We start from the raw sequence: 23070 nt of genomic DNA on the forward strand, positions 1-23070 counted from the left end.
CAATATACTCTTAGTGCCTGTATCCTGTCATCTACACAATGATTGAAACATGCAGAGGCTCTGGCTAGGCAGCTCAGTTGCTTAGAGCGTCATTCCAATACGCCAAGGTTGTGTGTTCGATCCCCAGTCAGGGCACATACAAGAATCAACCAATGAACGTATCAATAAGTAGAACAGACCAATGTTTCTCTCTCTCCCCCCCCCCCGCATTCTCTCTCTAAAAATCAATAAACAAAATTTAAAACCCCTGCAGAGCTGAACATGACCTTAGATATTATCCCATCCACACCCTCATTTTTAGTGACCAAAAAGTATTTTTAACCACAAATGATAGTTTTAAATGCTTCAAAATATTTACCCAGACCATTAAAATTTCTATTGTGTGATCTGCAGCTTATGTGTTAGTGTATCTACGCCCAGGCATTTTTTATTCAAGAAAGTTTACAGGTCACAGCTTTATTCCACTCAGTAGGACCCTTTCTATTCTGGTCCCTCTACTACCCTGCACGGTTCCAGATGGCAGGGATCATGCCCTTTGTGTGCCTTCGGTGTGGGGAGGGGCACCCCGGGGAACGAGCTGCGCTCGGCTTGCAGTCGGGGAGAATCGAGTGTGAGCATGCCTGGCTCAGGCTGCACCTCCCTGCTGCATCTGTGTGTGCAGCGGACATCTGATAACTTTGTCAGCTTAGCACTTCTTTCCTCTGGGCCTATCACCTTGTTCCCTTTGGGGGCCTCTCCAGTTCTGAAAGGACATATGAGAAGTTCTTAGTAGCCCTGGCCGGGTGGCTGAATTGTTTGGAGCACTGGTCTGCACATCAGAAGGTTGAGGGTTCGATCCCTGGTCTGGCTGCATACAGGAGGCAACCGATCGATGTTTCTCTCACATCGATGTTTCTCTCTCTCTCCTCCTTCCTCTGTCTCTAAAAATCAATAAAAACATATCCTGGGGTGAGGATTTAAAAAAAAAAAAAAGCTCTTAGCAGTGGATGCTTCTCAACAGGGGAGTCTGCAGGAAAGCAATCGATGTTTCTCTCCCCCCCAACCGCTTGTCTCTAAAAATCAATGAAAACATATCTTTGGGTGAGGACAAAAAAAAAAAATGTAGAAGCAGAAGCTCTTAGCAGTGGATGCTTCTCAACAGGGGATGAGGCAGTAGTTTTACTCTTCGTCTTTCTTTTTTAACCATTTGAATTTTTACCGCATGCATTAAAAGTTAATTTTAATGAACACATTAGGAGGAGGAAAAAAATCCACCACCCCAGAGCAGGCCCTTCAGAAAGCAGAGTGCAGGGTCCGCACTCCAGGTCCTTGCTACCCCATGAGGCCCCTTCGGTAGCGTCACCTTGGATCAGTTCCGGGGCAGAGATCACTCTAGGACTTTCCTGGGGCCAGCGGGAGGCTGGGGCGACTCCTGGTGCAGCCGAGGGGCGCTTGGGGCCCTGGGATCCACCAGACTAGGAGGCAGGAACCAGCTACTTAGTATCGGCCTCTTGCTCACTCAGTCACTAAGCCTCTTTGGGAATCAGCTCCGGTGAGGGCAGAATATACACTTTAACTAGGTGCTCAAATGTTTCAAACCCATGTCTCAGGGATTTCTCCCCGCTCCATCTTTATACTCTGAACAGCCGAGAACAAACAAACAAAACTGTTGGTCTTATTTTCCATAATTTAGATTAGGATGTTCGATTCTCTGCATATGCCTTTGAAAAGCGAAGCACTGACCCCTTCCCACTGAAAAGAGCACTGGACTGGAGGGTCCCTTCTGCACTAATGAAACTCCATTGAGCTTGTCTATGTTTTAATTTCTCAACTCGTTTTCTTAAGACTTGCCTCCTTCAAAAAGAATGAAGGGGAAAAAATTAAAAATCCCAGGGTGTTGGATTCTAGTCCCGTGGAGGCCTTCCTGTACGAAGCCAGGCTGCAGCCCCCTCGGTCTTGCCAACATGCAGTCTGCAATCTGGACACCTTTTATTTAATTTCAAGAATTCCCTTTGCATGGCGAAAAGGGGTCTGAGGAAAGCCAAGCTGCGCAGACGAGGGAGGAAGCAGAGCGCTCACAAATGGGTGCCGGGGGGGCCGGCTGCCCACTGTGCCCGCGGCCGGGGAGAAGTGGGCTGGATGGGCGGAGCGGGAAAAGTCATTCTCGACACAAACGAGGGTCCTGGGGCATGCCACCCCACCCCGGTGCCTGGCCATGCAAGACGCAGAAATGGAGACTGCGGCCCCTCAGGACCGTGGAGCATTGCACCAACGCGAGGGAGTCCTTTGGGCGCCTCCCGAGGCGCCTGCGGGGTCTGAGCAGAGTCGGAGTCCGTGTCCGGGAGCACGGGCCGTGAACAGGTAGCACCGGTGGGACGGCTCAGGGCAGGGCAGAGACGGAGGCGCTGGGCCTCTAGCACCCACGCGCTGGCCCTCCTGGGAGGAGACTCGCTTCCGCCAGGGAGGCCCCTGCGGCCGGAGCCGCGCGCTCACCCCTTTGCCCTGGGGAAACTGGAGTAAGTCACCAGGGTGAGGCCTGACCCAGGGCGCCGGCGCCTCCGGAGGGCCCGGCCACTACTGTGCAGTGACAGCATGGGCTGCACCATATTGAGGGACTTGGAGGTGGCAGGCGGGGGCGCGGGGCCCAAGAAGGTCTTTCATAGGAAGAGCCTTTCAGAAGCACCACGCGGGGCACGCGGTAGCCGACCATTCCCCATTCCCAGGTACCCCGCGAGTGGCCCCCGGTTGCTTCTGATAATTTTTGGCGGGTCAGGGGCAAGGGAGAGAGACCAGGCGAGGCCAGGCCAGGGAGGTCTGCCTCTGGAACCTCGGAGGTAGGCGGTGTGTGTACAGGGGGGGGCCACTGCGCCGGGTCCGGAGCCCTGGTCCCAGCTCCGCCGCGCTCTTCCCGTGTGACCTGGGCTAAGCCATCCGATCTGCACCTCCTCTCCTGGGTTACCGGGTCAGGCAACCCCTACCCCCACCCACTGCAGAGGGATAGGCTAAGGGTGAAGAGAGATAACGGATAGAAAACACGTTTAAAAAAGTACAAAGCGCTATTGAAACGCGAGGCAGTGTTGTCGCCGTAGAGGTGGTATCCCTTACTTAGCGCATCCCTCTGCGCGGTCATGCCTTTGTTCCTTTAGCCGCCTCTCGACCTTAGGACCTGGCTGCCTGATCTCAGGCTCCCGAGAATCCCCGGTTGCTTCCCTCGATCACAATCTGTGACCCTGGTGGCCCAATGGGCACTCCAGGTGTCTGAGGGGGGTGCCCAAAGCCTCTCCTTACTGTCCTCTGGCCCCCTCCCTGCGGGAAGCCGCTCAGCCGGCCCCTTGGTCCACTCGATGAGGTGAGCTGGGCTGTCCGTCCAGGTCTGGGGGACCCCTGCCCAACCAACCACCGGGGACCCTGTTTAGAGTGCAATTCCTATTCCCGATTTCCAGCAGGTGGCGGGCGGAGGGAGGGAAGGCGCCCCGGGAGCCAGGGCAGGATCGAGGGTCGTCAGGCCGCCCCCAGGCCCGCCGCACCCCCGCTCCTGCCGCAGGGCCCTCCCTCCCCCAGCCCAGCCCTAGTCTCGCTCAGGCGGCGCCTGCAGGGGCCGCGGGGCCCCGAGGCCCGGGCCTCCGCTGTGCACGCGCAGGTGGTCCTTGAGCGACTCCTTGTAGCGGAAGCTCTTGCCGCACTCGCCGCACGTGTAGGGCCGCTCGCCCGTGTGGATGCGCTGGTGCTTCAGCAGGTTCTGCTTGCGGATGAAGCTCTTGCCGCACAGTGCGCACTGGAAGGGCCGCTCGCCCGTGTGCAGCCGCTGGTGGTTCTGCAGGTGCTCCTTGCGGCTGTAGGTCTTCTCGCACTCGGAGCACTTGTAGGGCCGCTCGCCGCGGTGCGTCATCTGGTGCCGGATGAGGCCCGAGTGGCAGTTGAAGCTCTTCTCGCACTCGGCGCACTCGTAGGGCCGCTCCTTGGTGTGGCTGCGGTGGTGGATGATGAGGCTCTTGCGCACGCCGAAGCACTTGCCGCACTCGGGGCAAGAGTAGGGCTTGCTGCGCGCGCCGTGCAGGAGGCCCCGCCGCAGCCCGCCCCCCGGGCAGCAGCTGCCGCAGCCCCCGCCCCCCTCCGGGCCCCCGCCTGCGCCCCCGCCGCCCGCCTGCGCCCCGCTGTTCGCTGCGCCGCGCTCCCCGGCCAGCGCCGCCGGGAAGCCGTCGTCCAGCAGCCCGGCCGCGCCCCGGCTTGGGGGCCCGCCCGTGCTCTCGGGCGCCGGGGCGGCGGGCAGGCTCGGCGGGGCGGGCTGCGGCGGCGGGGCCGGGGCCGGGTTCTTCACCAGCAACAGGCTGTCACCTAGGGAGGAAGAGACACGGAGAAATGACACTCTGACAGCGCTCTGCCCAGGACCCCGCACGGCCCCTGCGAGGGGGCCCAGGTCCTTCACTGATTTTCTCTGGCTTCGTGCGAGTCACAGGCGATTTGGGCCTCAGTTTCCTCTAAAAAAAAATGAGGAGACTGAACAAGGCGAAGGGTCATTTTCCACATGCCTGTAGGCAATGCCCCCGACCCTCTGACCTGCCCCAAGCCGCCAGCTGGGAGGGCGGGGAAACATCCAGAATGCCGAGGGCAGGCGGGGTGGGGGCTCTACGTGGAAGTCACCATCCCAGGCAGAACTACCTGCAAATAATGCGACAGACTTAACTGCGTTCTGCTGTTCGAGGCTAATTTACCGAAGGAGACCTCCCAGCTGGAGGGAATCAGCCAGCACTTACCCGGTCACCAGCCTGTGAGGAGGCAACAGAGGTGGCGCCGGGCGCCAGCACCGCACCCAGGGCCCCTTCCCCCAGGAGGCCTGACCCCGCCTGCGCCCTGGCGCTCAGAGCCCGAGTGTGGAAGCGGCTGTCCAGCCGGCCTCCCTGGGGGCCTGTTCCTGCTCCTGCAACGGGGCCTTTTTCTTTGCACCCCCCTCCCCCTGCCCCTGGAGCCCCTGTCTCCAGGCCAAGTCCCCAGGCCTCCGATAACCTTGGGGATTAGTGGGGCCCAAAGTCCGGGCTCTGAGCATCAGATCAGCGACCCAGGCCCAGGCCGTGACTGAGGAACTGCTCGTTTGCTGACTGTATTGAGGAGCCTTCCCCTCCCTCTACCTTCCGTCACCTCCCTGAAGGACGGCCGGCAGCCCTTTCCCCGGGAGGACGCCCTCCTCCACCTAGGGGCAGCCGATGGAAGGGTAGTAAAGAAGGCGAAGCTTGCACCCTGTCCCCCGCCTCTTGTGGGCATCCGTCTCTGCCCCTGCCGGGGCCCATCGGCTCCCTGGAGGACACCTGTCGGCCCGCCTGCCACACCCCCACCCAACCCCCATGCTCGCTAGCGTCTGACGGAGGCTGTGCTCCTTCTATGTCACCCCCTAATGGACTGGCCCAGCCTGCCCCTCTCTGGCCCAATCACAATTGCCCAGCAAAGAACTGTCTCCATACGACACTGGCCGGGCCGGGGCGAGGCACTGCTCGGGCCTGTCCCCACGACCGGGACAGCGGCTCCCGACCCGGGCATGGCCCTGGCCTCGCGGCTCCCTCTCCCCGTCTGCTCCCCTCACTCTTCTGCGGGGGCCTCTTCCCCAGACGACCCCCCCAAAATGCTCCCACTTAAACCTCCATCTCAGGGGCCGTTTCCCCGAAATCCGACCCAGAGCAGTCCGAAGGCTCTGCCAACGCGGTGTGAGCACCGGTCCCCTGGAGTCTCCTCTTCTCCCTTCCTGGCTCCCCTAAGCTCTGCGGTCGGAGCCGCGGTCACTCACGGGAAGCCCCCCAGACCTCTGTCCTCCGCTCTGCCTGCCCGGGGGCCCCCAATGCTGCGATGGCCCTCAGGCAGCCAAGGACGCTGGAGACGGCTTGTCACAAAGAGCAGGGTGGGAGGACCTGGGTTTGAAATGGCCTTTCAGATCAGAAATGACCTGTGTCCTCCACTCTGACGTGGATTTTAAACTCTGGGAGGGTGTCAGGGTTATGGGTTCAACACTCTGATCAACCGGAAGACACGAAGTCAGCTGTTCCGAGGGCGATGGCACTGGTTCCGGCAGGGAACGCTAGCCTGATGCTGAGAGTGTTAAATATCCGTGAACATATGCCTAAGGTCCCTGGCCAATGACCTTGAAAAAACACCCCGTAGACCCAAGCTGGGTGAGACATTCGGTAAGAAACCCGTTGCGGGGGAAAATCCCTTGTCTCCACTGGAGCTGCAGGATCTTTGCCAGTGACACCGGGGTGTCAGCCCAGGGCTGGCTCCGGCCAGCGCTTTCTGGATGTGGGCCATTGGCCCCTGCTCAGGCCACACGGGCTCAGCTCTGCCCCAGCCCACACTCCTCTCCCCGCTGCCACGGGCTAAGTTGCACCCGGAACGATGTGGAAATCTGAGTACCCAGGACCTCAGAATGCGACCTTATTTGGACACAGGGTTCTTGCAAACGGAATTAGTTAACATGAGGTCACATTGGAGCAGGGTGGCCCCTGATCCCATATGACTGTGTCCTCATAAGAAGACGGCCTGGTGAAGACTCAGACACCGTATGAAGATGGAGGACTGAGGTGACACACCTGTAAGCTGAGGACACTAAAGATTGCCAACAAACGCCAGAAGCTGGGAAGGTGCAAGGAAGGGCTCCCTGTAGCTTTTGGAGACAGTGTGGCCCTGCTGGCCACCTGCCTCCAGGCCTCGCCTCCCAAGCCCTGAGACAAGGCATTTCCATTCTTTCAAGCCACCCAGCCTGGGGGGCTTTGTTAAGAAAGCCCTAGGACCCGAACGCAGGGGCCTTCCTCCCAACACGGGAGGGCTCTCGGGGACAGACCGTGGAAAAGCCGCCGCCAGAGAATGTCGTCCAATCAGGGGGCAGCCTGGGGGAGCAGCCCTCCCTCTGGACAGACACCCAGGCCCTGGGGGCACCGCACGCAGCACTCACTGGGGCCAGAGTCTAATCCGAGCTCTCCTTCCATGGAGTCGCGTGGGCCCCACGGGTACGGCTGCTCCTCCTGCTTGATCCACGACAAGATGTCATGTGCTGAGATCAGAGACTCTGTTCGCGGAAAGAAGGCATCTTAGAAGCTGTTTGTTCCCGCTGAGGATCCCATCAAAGGTTCGACAACCACCCCACGCTCGGGCTGCTGCCCCAGCTTGCGGGGCACGTGGGGGCTGTGGTATCCGTGTTTCATTTACCGGTGCCCCCCCTCCTCGCGTGCCTTCACATACAGGACATCGCGTGTGCTCCCTCCACTGCCGGGTAGTCAGGGAGGAGGAGGCTTGTCCCACAGTCAGTGTGGCGGCAGAGCCAGGAGTAGAACCCAGGTCTCCTGACTCTATCTGTATCTCCTGCGCCTCGGGGCGGCCGGCAGGTCCAGGACAAGCCAGAGGGCAGCCTGGTCTGGGACGGCCCACAGGACCCGGGGAGGAGAGGTGGGACTGCAAAACCAGCGATGGCGCGGGCAGTGAGCACGGGTCAGTGTAAGAACTGCTCTCCACCCGGAAGCTTGGCTTTCCTTCCTGCCCTGGAGCCTCCCAACCTCCCCGTTGTAAAGCGGCTGCGCTGACAACATAAAGGAAGCCTAGACTTTATGTCTGATAGCCTCTTCCTGGGATGGCGGGGGTGGGGGCGGGGGCAGGATCAGACTTCGGGGTCACAGCTACAGAGTGAGGTGACACTGGAGTCCTCCAGGTCTGCAAGCTGTGTGAACACACACACACACACACACAGAGGCCCGGGGGTGGGGTCGTGGGGTAGCATCTCTATTAGGCTTTTACGTTTCCCTTTACACTGGGCCTTCCCCAGGAGTTTCCCTGGGAGTCGTCTAACTTAATGTTCACTCAAGAGAAACTCCAGAAAATGTAAATACGTATTTAGAGAAATGTATACAATTTTAAAAAGCCTTTTCGGTTACATTTATTATTTAAAAATCAGTGCTGAGGTTCTTTTAGTGTTAGATACATTGATGCAATTAATTATCGCCTGTTGACTCCTTTAGAAAACCCCCTCCACTTTGTTAAGTTACACTCTAAAGCTGTAGGAAGTTGCGATGCCGCCGCCCCCACTGGCTTGGCCCTGCAGGGACGCGGCTGGGCTTGCCGCAGTCACAAAGTCGGGGGGCGGGGGGCGGGGGCGGCTTGCCCTGCCCTCCGTCGGAGCTCCCTGCTCACCTGAACTGGGGTCCGTCGGGATATCCCTCTCGGCCAGGTCCTGCTGATCCCACACACACGTGTGCTCCTCCTGCTTGATCCGGGACAGGAGGTCCTGGGCGGAGGCTGGCGAGTCTGCATGGGGGGACACACCAGCAAAGGTGTCAGGGGACACGAAAATGCCCGCAAGTCTGCGCTTCGAGGGACTCTCTCACCTCATGCAGTTGTGTCTTTTCCCTGCAAATTGGGCAGAATTAACTTATGCTCATTAATTAAAGGGTGAAGTCAGCTTGGCCTCAACTAACGGAGCTTTTGCTTCAAATAAGTGGATACTACTGGGGAGTGACGCGACAGTTACTTCGAGAAAGAGCCCTTTTGCGCTTTGGGAACTTACCTCCTTAGAGGAGGCTTGTGACTGAGTGCAGGGTACTAAGCGCCAAGTACTGAGCACTGAGCACCCTCCAAGGAAACAGGTATTCCATCCTCATGTGGGGGTTTTCGAGGAAAATGACCCCTTCTGGGAAGCTTTTTTTTTTTTTTTAAAGATTTTTTTTAAAAACTGTATTTTTAAAGAGCGGGGAAGGGAGGGAAGAGAGAGGGAGAGAAATATCGATGGGTTGCCTCTTGAACGCACACCGAACCCACAACCCAGGCATGTGCCCCGACTGGGCATTGAACCAGCCACCCTTTGCTTTGTGGGCCGATACCCGGCCCACTGAGCCACACCGGTCGGGACAGGAAGCCTTTTATCTTAACTATTTTCACGGGATTTTTCTACAAAGACGTATTCTACATCTTTCTTCTGCAGAGGCCATTAAACCGCGTTTGTCCTTCGCGGCCGTCTCGTCTCCGAAAGATCTCTTTGAAGAGAGCAAAGCCCTAACACCCTGGAGGACCACACCGCAAGGGCTCCCTCCCTCAGCCGCTGGCTCACGGACCTACGGCTGTGAGGCCCTGACTCAGGCCAGCGGGGCTGGTGGGGCCCCAACCTGTGGATAAATAAAGAGCCACCATATGTTAACCTATCTGCCAATGGCGGATTTGGTGGGTACACTTGACTGGGCCACCGCATCCAGACCTTTGGCCAAACCTTATTCTAGAGGTGGCGGTGAAGGTGTTTTTTAACAATGAGATTCACACTGAACTCAGCAGGTTTGGGGTCAGGCAGATGACCCTCTATAATGAGGGTGGGCCTTGTCGAATCAGTTGAAGGCCTTCAAGAAAATGCTGGTCTCCCCTGAGGAAGAGGCCCTTCTAGATGCCAGGAGACCAGGTCTCCAGCCTGTTGGCCAACGCTGCAGATTCTACATGTGCTAGACTTCACAGTCATGGAAGCCAAGGCCTTCAAGATCAGTCAATTGACCAATCAATCAATCTCTCTACGCTCACGCATACACACCCTGTTGGTTCTCTGGAGACTGCCAACACGCACCTGCTCTAACAGAGTTCTCGCGCAGAGTCGCGCTCAATGCCACCTCAGAGGGGCTCCCCAGACTTCCCAGGCCGGTGCCCAGAGGCCGCCGCCCGTGAAAACTCGTATAAAACAGTGAATGCCCTTCCTGGCCAGGAGCAGGTCTTAGGGACCGATACAGTCCCCACTCACAGAGCCCCAAAAAGTGCTGCCCTAGTACTGCCTGTCCAAAGGAAGAGTTAAAAAGTGGTATTACAAAGAACAGAGAGAACCGAATGAACTAAGCCCAGATGTGCTGGCCAATCGCCGTGCTGTGTGCCACGCCAGTGCCCCGTGGGGAGACCCTGTCTCTCTGCCCGCCCCAGATCCACGGCCATTTCCAGCTCGGTCCCCCACCTCGCACACACGACCGACAAGGCCGGGACCCGCAGACCCTGCCGCACCTCGGCTCGCCCTCCCCAGCCTGGGCGGTTCCTCGGCTCGCTCACCGGTAATGGCCTCCGCGGGGACGGCTCTCTCCTCCAGGCCCCGCTGACCGCGGACACACAGGGCTTCCTCCCGCTTCACCTGCGAGGATGCGTCCTGGGCGGGCACCAGGGGCTCTGCTCCTGCGGACAGAGGATCACATCATTTGGTGTCTTTTTTCTGAATGACTGTCACCTGGATGCTCTTGGGGTCAGAAGCATGGCTGACAGCCCTTGCCGGGGAGAAGCACCAGGGTCTCGGGTTCCTGCGGGTGACGGCGGGGTCCCCGACACACAGAGGGTCCTGGGAGCAGGGAAGCAATCGACATTCAGGGAAATGGGGTGGGCCAAGCACCACAACCTGGCGTGGAAGGCCAGGAGCAGGTTCCAGAAACAGCCTCACGTTGGGCTGGATGCTAATCAGGACCAGTCTGAACTTTGTGTGGGAGTCATTTGTCCTTGTTTGTCACCCCAGTTCAGGAGGAGGTGGCCAGACAGAACACAGACATACACACTCACATGGACATATGCACGCACCCACACACGCGTATAAAATGAGCAAGAGGTTAGACTGAGCAAAGAGATACAGCCCAACCACCCCTAAGGACGCACGGCACGCATGCTGACGCAGAAAAGACTGTGACATTCCCAGTGCGTAGCCCCTGCTGTGTGACAAGAGGGCATTTCCTTCCTGTGCCGTTCTGCGGTGCGATGCACCAGCCCTGGCAGGAGGCAACAGCTCAGGAAGCGGGAGAGAGAGCGGAGGGGGAACCGGAGGACGCGGTCCTGGTTTGAACGCTGCCCCTGGCCCTGCAGCGGAGTCCCCTGGAACTCTCTGGCTTGGGCTGCTCGTCTCACCCACAAAACGGGCACGGTGGCCCCGTCCTGTGGGCGCAGGGAGGGGTGGTAACTCCATGCTTTCAATGAGAAAGGCGACCTCAGCCACTGACTCAGGCGGTGGCAGGTCCCAGGTATTTTTGCCGGAAGCATCTCTACCACAAGTATTTTCCCTGCACGGCGAACAGGCCACCAGGCAATTTCAGCCATAAAAGGTAACAATGACAAAAAACAAAAGTGGGACATGAAAAACTAAAAAGGCTTTTGACAAAAATGAAAACACACCATCTTTGAAGGCTTTCGTTCAGGACCTCATCCCATTTTTTTGTTTTTGTTTTTGTTTTTGTTTTTGGCTTTTTGATGCGTCTCCTCCTTTGGCACTGCACTGTTTTCTTTTCGCTACAATGTGGTCCCCCTCATTAAAGAGAGGTTATCAGTTTCCAGCTAAAGAATCAATACTCCATGCTCTTGAAGGCTGTTGTGAATGAGTGGCCGTCTTGCACAGTGCACAGTGTGGAAACCTTTCAGAGCTGAGGGGAGGGAGGGAGGATCCGCAGAAACTTTCTCGTGGCCACGTTCCAGGAGAGAGCAAGATGTGGACTTATATGTAGTTCCTACCATCCCGTCTCCAAGGCCACCACGTCTCCTTGTCAGTGTAGAGACCATTCTGAGGGCCAAGGTTTATGTAATGACACGCGCCCTGGCCGGGTGGCTCAGTTGGCTAGAGCGTCATCCCCAAACACCTCGGCTGTCGGTTTGATCTCCGGTCAGGACACATGCAAGAGGCGACCACGGAGTGCGTAACTAAGGAGAACAACACGTCGATGTCTCTCGTTCTCGCTTGTAAATCAGTGAATAAAAATGTAAAAACTTTAATACCATGAAAACGACAAGAACCTCATCATTGCGGAAAAACGTCAACCAGCTTGAAGACGTGAAATCTGCCAAATGTAAACCAAACTGTGCACCAGTTATTTGATCTCTCCTGGTGTAATTGCCTACGGCCAATTGTGCGGCGCAACGCTTGCGGCAAAGATGTTTACGGCAAGAATGCCAAACACAGGAGGGGACAAGTGAGTTACGTGATAAAGCACAGAACACAGTTCGAGCCCCAGATTTCAAACCAGTCTCGGATCTAACACTGCTCAGCAGTGCCGGGCCCCAGGACAGACCTCGTGGGCCGAGCCGGGGCTGGCAGCCGGCCCCACCCCCGGGAAAGCCGGGCCGTGCGGTGCCTCGGGAGCTGGCTCCCTCAGGCCCGAAGATTCCTTCTCCAGTGAGGGGACGGGCTTGACAGGTAAGTCTGCCTGTGGCGTGGGGCTCTGTGAGAGCGCGGTGACACTCCGGGAGGGGACGCCCATGCAGACCCCTTTCTGCCCTCCCCTGGGGCTGCTCCCAGGTCTCGGGCCTCCCACCGCAGGTCACCATCAGGTCTAGGGTGCCGCAAGCCAGCCCGGTCCCCGTGTCTGTCCCCAGCTGACCTGGGCCCCCAGAGCTGCCCGGCTCTCACCCAGTGCCGGGGCGGGCTTTTGGGCCCTGAAATCTCTTCCTGCAAGTGACCGCCAAATTTCAATGGTGGCAGAGCTGGCCCCACAAGCCACTCAAGAGAAGCCCGTCGAACAGAGGCGGGGGATGGGGCCCCTCTCCCACCCTGTCCTGGATGCAGGGTCTTTTCAGCTGCCATCACCTGTGTCTGGATCCATCAGGATTTCTCTCTCTTCTGGGTCACGCTGCTCCCACACGCAGGGCTCTTCCCTGGGCTCAGCCTGGGACGGGGCCTCGGGCTTGGGCCCTGGACCCTCTGAATCTGGAATGAGTTGGAAAGAAGGAAGCCAGGACTGAGTGAAGCTGACCACAGCGTCCCGATCCAGGGCGACGGCAGAACTCTCCCTCCCCCCACGCCCCCCCACCGCGAATGTCCCTCTAGGTGGCAGCTACGATGTGAGCAGGTAATTTCGTATGAGGAACCTGAAAACGAGTCTGCAGACTCCCCAGTTTCTGGTGTGGAACTAGCTGGTGTCGGACAGCCAACAGCAGGCTGACTGTGGCTTGTCGCAGCTGCGGGGGGCAGGGGGTGGGGTGGCGTGTGGTGAGGTACAGATGGTGCTAATTGTATTGCAAAACAGCGGTGATGTTTGAGTCCACAGTCATCGGCCCTGTCCCTGGCTTTTTAATTTTCATCCTGTTAGGGGCCATTCTATCTTCCTAGCATGACAAGCAAATTGTTTCTCGAGCGCCCACAAACAGGACACAGCCCGCCCAGGTGGCGCGTGGGAAGGAGGGTGGGGAGGAGGGCTGAGCGCGCGTTCCCCCCAGGACTGGCGGCCACAGGGGCGGGAGGCCGCCTCACCCAGGGACATGAGGGTCTTGTAGTTCTCCTTCACGAGGTTGTTGTAAAGCTCCTTCTGCCATTCGTCCAAGTTCTTCCACTCGTCCTCAGAGAAGTAAACGGCGATGTCGACAAAAGTCACCGGAACCTGCGCCAATGAGAGTTTCAGTCTGGCGCCGCCCCCGCCTCCCCTTCTCGGACCCCGGGGAGGGGGGGCGCACTGGACCGGCCTTGGCTAGCGCTGCAGGGCTCCCCGGCCTCCCCGCCCAGTCCGGCCCATTTCAGTGTGTCAGTCACTCCATTCCTGACCTCCTCCTGCTTCCAGAACAAAAATCACTGCCTCTCCACCACCCCCTCGCCCCCGCCCCGTTCAAGCCTTTACCGTATCCTTTGTGGTTTCACTTCTAGGTGACTGGGACCCAAGCAGAACTGGAGTCAGCGCGCCCGCCCGGGTGACTGGGGCATGGCAGCTGCTGTGTACGTACCGGCGAGCCAAGTACAGTAAAACCCTGCCATGGAGCCTGTATTTCTGGTCAGGTCACCTCTACGTATGCAGGGGCATTTCTGTTGCTACCTGGGTCAAACTGAAAGGCACGCGTGGAAGCTCCGCGATCCCCATCTGCTTGGTCGCTGCTGTGTCCCAAGCATCTGGAAGCCCAGAGCCTGAAGTCCAGACATTTGTGGAGTGTGCGGAACTCCGGCTGCCAAAGCTAGGAAGTTCCGCGGAGGCCTGAGTCACCTGCCGCCCCGCGCCCGCCCCTCCGGATTCCAGGCAGCCTGATCTGTTATTCAAGCTGTGACAGGGATCCTTGTCTGTCACTCACCAGCAGGGCCTCACCTGCGACCCAACTGTTCAGCATAGTTTCACTTCCATGACTTTAACAACAGAACTTCCCTCCTTTGACCACAGAGCCTCGCCCCCCACCCCTTTCATATCCCCAGGGGACCAGCCTTCTACCCTCACTCTGAAGTCCAGCCCCTCGATTCTCTCCCGGGCCCCAATCCTAGTCCATCAGCTTCCTACCGGCACAGGCAGGCCACAGCGGGCCGTGTGGCACCTGTGCGCACCTGAGAGAGCCGGCCCTGGGGGTCAGGCCCACTGGTGGACGGTGTGGCGGTGGGGGAGGGGGTGGGGGCCACGCCCTTCCATAAGGGGAAAGCTCCACCTTTGCCCAGGCGCTCGCAGCCCTGAGGGCGCCCCGCCCAGCGCACACCTGTGCCGGGGGAGGGCTCCCCGGACCCTCCCACAGACCTGGGTGCGAACCCCTGACCTGGGGAACTATTACAGACTGCTCTTCACTTTACTGCCCTGCTGCTTGATAAAAGTCACAAAATCCTGCGGGTGGCACCCACCATCCATTTCTGTCACTTGTCTCAGGGGTCCTCCGGCCGCCTCTCCCGATCTCGCTCATCTCCCCTCCTCGTCTGCCCTGGGAGCCTTCTTTCGTACCCTCCTCCAGCCGCCTTCCCCGTCTGTCCTCGAGCTCCCTCCCGTCCTTGCCCTTCATCTTGCCGAGCCAACCCCCTCGCTGTGTGCCCTCATCTCTCCTCCACTCCAGCCCAGGAAACAGCCCGAACAACCCTCAGTCTCTCCTTCTTCTGGGCTTTCCCTCCAGGGCCCCCCAACCCAAGGTGAACCCACTCAATTCAGCCGCCTCAACCAACGCGACATTCTCTCTTCACTGGGGACGCATGCCCCGCGCATCTTCTGGCCCCTTCAAGCCTGTCTGAGAGTCCTCGCTCTCCGGCCCACACCCCAGAAGGTCCTGGTGGCTACTGTTGTCAACCCTCCCCCTCGCTGGCCTCTTTGAAAGGTCACACCCCCTCTGGGGGACTTTTCTCCTGCTCGCTGTCCACACCCTGCCACCTCCTGCCCGCACGACTCACGTCTTCTGCACAGCCTCCTCTTCCTCCCCCAGCCCCGAGGTCCTGCCCTTGGCCCCCCGCCCCCACCCAGTTCCTTCCCTCTCCCCTTGGCAGACGACATTCTTCAGCTTGCCTGGCGCCCTTCAAAGCTCACAGATCCACAGCCTTCTGAGTGGCCCCATTTAATCATCTTTTAAGTACCTCGAACTAAATGTGCCCCAAACCAAGGTTGTTATCTTTTCCAACCTCCCCCTCCTCCGCCTCACTTCACCGTTTCTGCGGACTGACCGACACGCTGGGATCGCGCTCTCGCAGCTGGAAAGGGACATCACTTTTGAAAATGCTGCCGTGCCAGGATACGGCAGCAGCCTGAGACGCGGCCCAAGCCTGCGGTCTAGCTGGGTAGGAAAAAACCACCCACAAATCATCTGTGAACCCGTGAGCAGACCCCACAGCATCAAGAGGCACAGAGGATCTGAGAGCCGATAGCCTCCCTGAATCTGACAAAGAGCACGCGACCAGCGTGGCCAAGAGTCCGCGATGAATTAGGACTACTGCCAGCGACAAGAACTTCCATTCGCATGGTGCTCTATGGTTGCGGGGGTTGAAAACATGTCCACAAATTCTTCCGACAGTGTCTTTAAAAAGCAGAGCCCACTTCTCTCCCCTCGAGTGTGGGCAGGACGTAGTAACTTGATTCTAAGAAATGAAGAAGTGAGGATGTGCGGCTTCTGAGACTCGGTCTCAGGCACACGCAGCTTCCGTCCCGGTCTCCCCTCAATTCACTCCTGACGGGAAGCCCGCGGCCATGGCGGGAGGGCGCCCGAGCAGCCCTGGGGGAGGCCCACGTGGGGAGGAACGTGGGCTTCCTGCCCTCGGCCAAGCGAGCCAGTCTCGCCGGAGGCAGACCCCCTGCATCGGCCACGCCTTCAGGTGACGAGCCCCAATGGCTTGACTGCAACTTTGTGAGATGCTGAGCCACAACCCCTCGGCTAAGTGGCTCCTGAATTCCTCACCCACAGACAGGGCACGGTGATAGATAATTATTTTTTTAGGCTGCTGCATTTGGGGATAACTTGCTACACAACCATAGGTAACTGATACATTGCGTTGTCCCGTCAGCACAATCAACGCATCCTCACAACTCCATGCCTTCATTTTCCCGGCGAGAACATCGACGCTCAGAGAGGCCAGCTGGGAACGTCCTAAGTTCTACTTACTTACACTTCGCTTCCTTCAAGGGAGAAACTGAGGCAGCTCAGTGACAGCGGAAAACACACTTGACCGGTACATGCAAAGCCAGGGCCCACACCCTAGTCCACTGGTTCCGGACCCCACACCCGTTCCACCATTCTGTGAGGGCACATGTCGACTCAAGGGTCCTGACGCTCAATCCCACACCCGGGACACACAACAGGGCCACAGGGGAACCGGGCACTGAGGCGAACTTGCAGCTCAGACATGAGAAAGGGCCGTGTGGAGACGCTGGCTGTGTGGGACAAGCGCTATAAAAGCCACCCTGGGAGCCAGGCTCTGCGCGCTGCGGTGGCAGGGCCGGTTTTCGGGAGGAACCAGGCCCACCAGACCGTTCCAGCCCGGTCTGTGCAGCCTCAGTGAGCCTCTAACAAACAAGCCTGTGGCAGAGCCACCGGGGGCCGCCTCTGCAGACACAGCTGGGGGCCGCCAGGGACTGCGGGGGTCCGATGCAGTGCGAGTGCTCACGCGGGCTGTCCTGCAAACCAACCAGAGCCCGGGGCCTCTTATGGGCACAGAGACGCAGCAGCGGACCCAGCCAAACTCACACTGCGGTTGGAGAAAACCGACCGAGAAGACAAAAACAGAAGTGACTACTTCAGATGCGTGATGGCGTAAGTGCTTGGAGAACGTGAGAGCGGCGCAGAGAGGGCTGCGTGGCCGCGGCGCCGACCCGGCCACCGGAGGGCGCGCCGGCCCAGTGACGGCTGAGCAGGCCCCGGTGGGGGCACAGGAGGGATGGAGCCTTTCAGTGGAGGGAGGCCCCTGAGGGGGACGGGCGGTGCCATGGCACAGTGGCAGGAGGCCCTGGGCCCGGGAGGGGCGGGCAAAGGGGGGGAGTGGAGATGAGGCCCGAAAGGCGGACGGCCACCGGCAAAGCGCGGCCTACCCCTGGGCTGCGTGGGAAGCCGTGGGAGGGTTTCAAGCAGAGGGGTAACGCGACTGTCGGTATTTTAACAGGCTCCTTGGGCCGCTCTGCTGAGAATAGAGCTCATGGGGTGGGGGACAAGGACAGAGACCAGGAAAGCCGGCAGGAGGCACGGCGATGACCGGGTGAGAGGTGGCGGTGGTGGGGGCGGTGGAGGTGGCAGCAATGGTCGGACACCGGCTGCTATTTTGAAGAAAAATCAACGGTATTTACTACATTTTGGAAGTAGGTGTGGGAAAGAGGAAGGAAGGTGAGCCCAAGGTGCTGGCCTGAGCAAATGGCAGGAAGGCATGTCTTCACCAGACACGAGGATGACTCCGCGCAGGACAGGCGTCAGCAGGGAATCGGCTCTGACAGGCCACGGTAAGTCTAAGATATTCACTGACACCCATGGGAGATGCGGGGCGTGAATCCGGCATTCACGGGAGTGTGGGCAAGACACAGGGAGAGAGACAGGGAGGTAAAGATGGCGATCGGGCGCAGACAGCACCCAGGCTGCGCCCACAGCCCTGAGGCTCATGAAGTCATGCAGCAGGGAGCAGAGAGCGAGCGGAAGGTCAGACAGAGCCTGGCCCACACCACGCGTAAGAAGTCGGGAAGGGCAGGGGAAGCCCACAAAGAGAGAAGGAGCAGCTCGTGAGGTCGGGAAAGAGCCCAGAGCGGTGGCCTGGAAGCCACATGACAGGTGTCTCAGGGAGGGCGCAGTCACCTCCATGAAATGCTGCAGACAGGGCCACCAGCTTTAATACCACGGATGTCGTAAGGACAGAGAGATGGCCCCACAGGTGGGGGCCGAGGAGCATGCTCCAACGGCCAGCTTCTGGAATATGGAGAACAGAGGAACATGCCAAATGAGACCCCAGAGGCGGCGGCAGTAGAATCCAGATGGTAAGGAACTCAACAGGAAGGATGGGCCAGTTCCTTCCACAGATAAATTGCAAAGAAAAATTAAAGAGATGGAGAAGGAACCTACAGGGTAAAAAAAGGACTTAGGAGGCAAAGCAATCACAGTGGATAGACCTTAAGTTCTGATTCAAACACACACGTAGAGAAAAAAATTATGTTTTTGAAAGAACTGGAAATGTGGATGCCAACCAGATATTTGAAGAGGTTAGGCTTCTGCTGTGGTGGTAATAATACTGAAATTATTATTTTTAAAAGAGAGTCTTTACCTTTCAGAGCTACATGCTGAAATACTTGCAAATGATTAGTGTCTGAGATTTTGCCATGGGTGGGGATTTAGATGCAAGAAGACTGGCCAAGAGTTGATCATTGTTGAAGCTGCACGATGAGCTCATGAGGGTTTGTTACATTCTCCTGTCTACTTTGGTGTATGTCTGAATTTTCTATAGTAAAAAGATTAAAAAGGGAGGGAGAGAAAAATGGGGAAGCAAGAACTGGAGACAGTGACAGATGAGTCACTGGACTCTGCTCCAGAGCAGCAGAGAATCGAGGCACTAGCTGGAGGGAGCGGCAGGGGCTGGGGGCTTTGCTACTGCACGGCCGGCCGGCCCCGTAGACAGGGAAGAGCTGATGATGCAGAGGAGAAGGGGGACGTGCTGGAGTGACTTCCTGGAGTGACGGGGGACAGTGAGCCCGTGGGAACAGGACAGGCAGAGCACGCGAGGCGGACGGATGGACGAGTGCCGTGGGTGCACGTGGATGTCGCCTGTGAGTGACTCTGTTTTCTTGGCAGGCTGGAAAGCAGGGTCATGGACCCAGACTGCCGTGCTGCTGAGCTGGGGGACTGCGGATGGAACAGCAGCCGGAGCCCGAATTCTGAAGTGCACACTGGGAGACGGCGGAGGGGCTGGGGGGTGGGGCGGTCATGACTTTCTAGGGGTTCCGGGCAGCGTGGTTTGGGTCTGCCTCCAGCCACATCCAGACACGCAAACACAAAGATAACCAAAGACGAACGGCCACTTATTGGTGCCAAGTGGAAGCCCGAACATGACACCTGGGCATTCCGGGGAGGTAAAGGCTCAAAGACAGAAACGCGCAGATGCTGTGGGGGCCGGGTGGAGGCCGGCTCCCAGAGAGAGAACGCTCCAGACCTGATGTGGGAGAGAGACATCCATCAGCCGCCTCTCGTAGGCACCCTGACAGGGGACTGAACCCACAACCCACGCATGTGCCCTGGCTGGGAACTGAACCGGTGGTCTTTCGTTCCGCAGGATGACGCTCCAACCAACTGAGCCACACCGGTCAGGGCCAAGAAGACACTTTAAATTAAACAACAGGAAGCCAGAGAAGTTTGTGAGGAAGACTGACAAAATAAAATCAAGGGTTCACCTGTGCTGGTCCCCACCTCCATCCCTGCCCCCGGGGACCACCACATACCTTGGGGACCTCCCCCTTGCTGCCCGGGGGCAGGCGCAGGACCCAGAAGTTCCGGTTCCGCAGCAGGTTCTCCATGTTCTCCAGGCGCCTCTGCAGCAGCCCGTACTCCTGCAGCAGGGTCCCCAGCACGGCCCACTTGCTCTCCATGTGGTTCCCGAACTCCACGGCCGTCTTCTCGCAGTCGGCCAGCTTCTTCTCGGCCGTCCCCGTCCGTCCCTCCAGATTGAGCAGCTGGCTGGCCTGGGCATCCACCTTCCTCTCCACCGCCTGGATGGCGGCCACCACGGTCCAGAGCGAGATCTCCGCCGTGGGCAGCTGGGGCTCTCTCATTACGCGGTCAGGGAAGACGGGCGCCCTGTCTGGGAAGGGCGGGAACTGAAAAGGCATTGGTCGCCGGGCGTCCATGTCCCATTCTTGAGCCTGGGTGCAGAGGGACAAAGTGACAGCCTGGGATGAGATCCTGTGTGAGGGGGGACAGTGGCCTAAGAGCACAACTAATTAAATGCCACAGATTCTCTTTCTTCGGCCAAGCCCCCACCCCTCAGGCTACGGTGCGCACGACCGTGTCCCCTGCAACAGCTCAAGCAGCCCCCAGCCTTCCCACTTCCTGCCTGCTGGAGTCGGCCGCTCTCGCTAGTGCGCCCACCTGACCCTTGGCCTAAAATGTCACACATGACCTTCTTGGAATACAGCAGCTACTTTCCTCAAGAGCAAGACTTAACGATGAACTCTTTAGAGTGGCCTAGTGCTTTCTGTTTGAAAGTAAGAATTTTCACGGGAGTCACCAGACCCCAATCTTCCCAGCAAACTTGGAGCTACTTAGGGCACTAGTGGTTATGTCTGCTCTAAAGATGATGAACTGAGGCACAGAGAAGCAGCTGGCCACTCTATAGCCCCTCGCTTCACTGCCACCTGGGCCGGCTCTAGGGGCTGCGGCAGGTCACCAGAAACACAGTTCAGGTCAGTGCAGCTGACAGCTTCCCAGCAGGGCGGCGCCAAGGGGGACACTAGGGAGGCCAAGCGAGACAGCAGGCGAGCAGCTTTCTTTCCACAAACATCTATTGATTCGTATTTCCAAAATGAAAATAGGGTTGCCAAAAAATGTCACTCCCTGAGGAGGGATGAAGGGCACATCCCTAAATGGGAAAGAAGACCTCCCAGCTCCCTGTCTCCTGGGGAGGGGTACCCCATGGCCCGGCGCCTCGTTGTGCCCGCCAGCTCTAGGCCCTCACCCTGGTAGGCAAAGCCCCACGGGTGCAGGGAGAGAGCTGAGACCTATGACCAAGTGAGGGCGGTGACCATTCGCTGGTGACCTGGGAACCGGCCCCATACGGTACCAGCACCCAGGGCTTAGTGGACAATGGCAGGTGCAGTAACAGCCTCTCCTTGCCGCCAGGGACAGGAGGAGGTGTCATTTTCTGTCCTCCCTGTTGCTGCAGAAGAGGCCCTCGGGCCAGGCAAAGCGGAGACCTGCTGCTTAGAGGTGACCTGGGCAGGCCCAGGGCAGGCACGCCAAATGCCCTAACTCAGAGCAGCTGTGACAGCCACAGAGGAACACCCGTCGCGTCCGGGGAATCACCGGCACGGGAGAAAGGGGGCCGGGGCTCCGGGCCCCACACCCTGCTAAGGAAGAGGTGACAGCATTTTCATCAAAGCTATGTGCATGGGCTCATTTCGGCTTCTGTCCAGCCTGGCCTGCACAAGGCGACAAGAGCTGGCAGTGGAAGTTGAGGAAGTCACCAGGCCCAGCTAACTTTTCTGAGGTTCACTGGCCTAAAGCTGAAGAGCGACCAGACACAACTCTTGGCCTCGACTGGGCCATCCGCAGGGGGCTTTGGGGGCCAGGCCCAAGGCCTCTCCCAGGACCACAGCCTTGGTACCTGATTCTGGAGCGCTGGCTCCTGGCACAGCTGCACGCTGAGGTCCTTGTGGAGCTATAGGAAATGACCATACCCACTCGCAACCCCTGAGCCGCTGATTTAACTGGCCTGGCCTGAGGCTCCGGCGGCAGGAGTCTTGCGAGTTACTCAGGTGATTAGAATGTGCAGCCAAGTTTGCCAACCGCTGGAGAGAAGGCAAAGTCACCTCTCAGGGGCCCCGGCACACCCGGTGCAAAGGAAAAGTGGATTACTCCTTACACTTGGTGAAAGATGGAAATACGTGTAAAAGAGCTTTCGTCAAAGTGGCTACGGTGTAAACCTGCGGAGGCGGCCCGGGTGCTGCCGGCAACCCTCCTGCCCTGCAGCGGCGAGGCCAGGCCGCGGTGGAGACGCGGTTACGGCTCCGCCAGGTCGCGGGAACCACGCGTTCTGGTCCCTCGCCCCCGCGGGGCCTCTGCTAGGCACCGGCACTGGGCCCGGCCGGCACGCGGCCTCGGGGGCCTGCGGCTGGGCGGCGCGCGGGCCGGGCCGGCCAGGGCACCGAGGATCGGGGCCGGGCCTGCCGCGGGGCCCACGGCGGCCGCCTGCCAGGCGAGCCCGCCCGTGCTCCGACCCGCCCGAGGCCTCCGCTCCTGCGCCCGCACGCCCAGGGCCCTCGGTGCCCGCAGCCCCGCAGCCCCGCCCCCACGGCCGGGCGGCGCGGCCATGGCGTTGGACTGGGGCTGCACCCACCTGCATGGGCGGCATTCCCTCGGCCATTTCCCCGCGCAACGCCGGCTCCTGGTGGCAGACCTCCTCCGGGGGCAGAGCCTGGGCCCAGCTCCAGCTCCCGCTGTCCAACCCCAGGCCCTGAATGCCCAGCTGCTGAGGCTGCGGCCGTGTTGACACAAACTGCATCCTGGGAGTGCTGTTCCCCGCTCGGGCCGGCCACGGAGAAGAAGAACGGTTTCCAGGCGCCTTCCCCCTCGCCGGGGCCGGACAGCTCCATCTACAGCCCGTAGGAGCAAACAGTCCCCTTTGGAGGCGCTCCCCGCCCCTCCGCAGCCAGCGCGCCAGCCAATGGCTTCCGAGCTCCTGCCCGCCTGCGGGACCGACGGGACCACTCCCCGGCCAGAGCTGCCGCCACCCCAAAGTGGCCCTGGGCGGTACGTTCCTTAGGGCCCTTCAGTCTGGGATGGCCTGCCCTAACGTCCCAAACAACGCAGGGTCCTGATTTCTGCCAATTCTGCAAACGTATTGGGCATCCCACGGAAAATGCTGTCTGGTCCTTTTGAAAATTTTGCAAGAATAATTGTGCCTCCAGACTCTTCGGTCTCTCCCCTTCCCTCACGCCTTTGCAGGCTTCACCTGCCCACTCTCCCTCTCCCCAAATTCAGATTCGCCTGGACCAGTTCCAGGCCTATGCATTGGTCTGGGTGACAGAGAAGTGATCTGGGGTAATGTGTCAGGAGAGGGCTGAACTCTTCCTCCCAGGAAAGGCGCACAGCATTTTAACAGCAGCCTCTCCCAAAACCTTTAAATGTAGGTCAGCGTCACTTTGAAACATCAGGCTAAGGCAGGGTAGGTGAATGGAGAATATAGGCAGAAGGCAAATTTCGTTCCTTCCACAAATATTTACCGAGCACTTACTACGCACCAGG

General features: G+C 58.9%; 1 protein-coding gene across 1 annotated transcript; it reads right to left on the bottom strand.

Annotated features, from left to right (window-relative positions):
* Nucleotides 1-3034: 3034 nt before the first annotated feature.
* Nucleotides 3035-22391, bottom strand: ZNF282 (zinc finger protein 282). Its single transcript, XM_054564515.1, has 8 exons — nt 22163-22391; nt 19551-19970; nt 13184-13310; nt 12521-12640; nt 10021-10140; nt 8143-8256; nt 6914-7027; nt 3035-4314 (listed from the first exon to the last, which is right to left on the bottom strand). Exons 1-8 carry the CDS (start codon nt 22325-22327, stop codon nt 3548-3550), a joined length of 1947 nt encoding a protein of 648 aa, XP_054420490.1. The 5' UTR covers nt 22328-22391; the 3' UTR covers nt 3035-3547.
* Between the last annotated feature and the right edge of the window lie 679 nt (nt 22392-23070).

Source organism: Pteronotus mesoamericanus, unplaced genomic scaffold, assembly GCF_021234165.1.
Source record: "Pteronotus mesoamericanus isolate MK-2021 breed Mesoamerican mustached bat unplaced genomic scaffold, CSHL_Meso_final scaffold_85, whole genome shotgun sequence".
NCBI classification, from domain to species: Eukaryota; Metazoa; Chordata; class Mammalia; order Chiroptera; family Mormoopidae; genus Pteronotus; species Pteronotus mesoamericanus.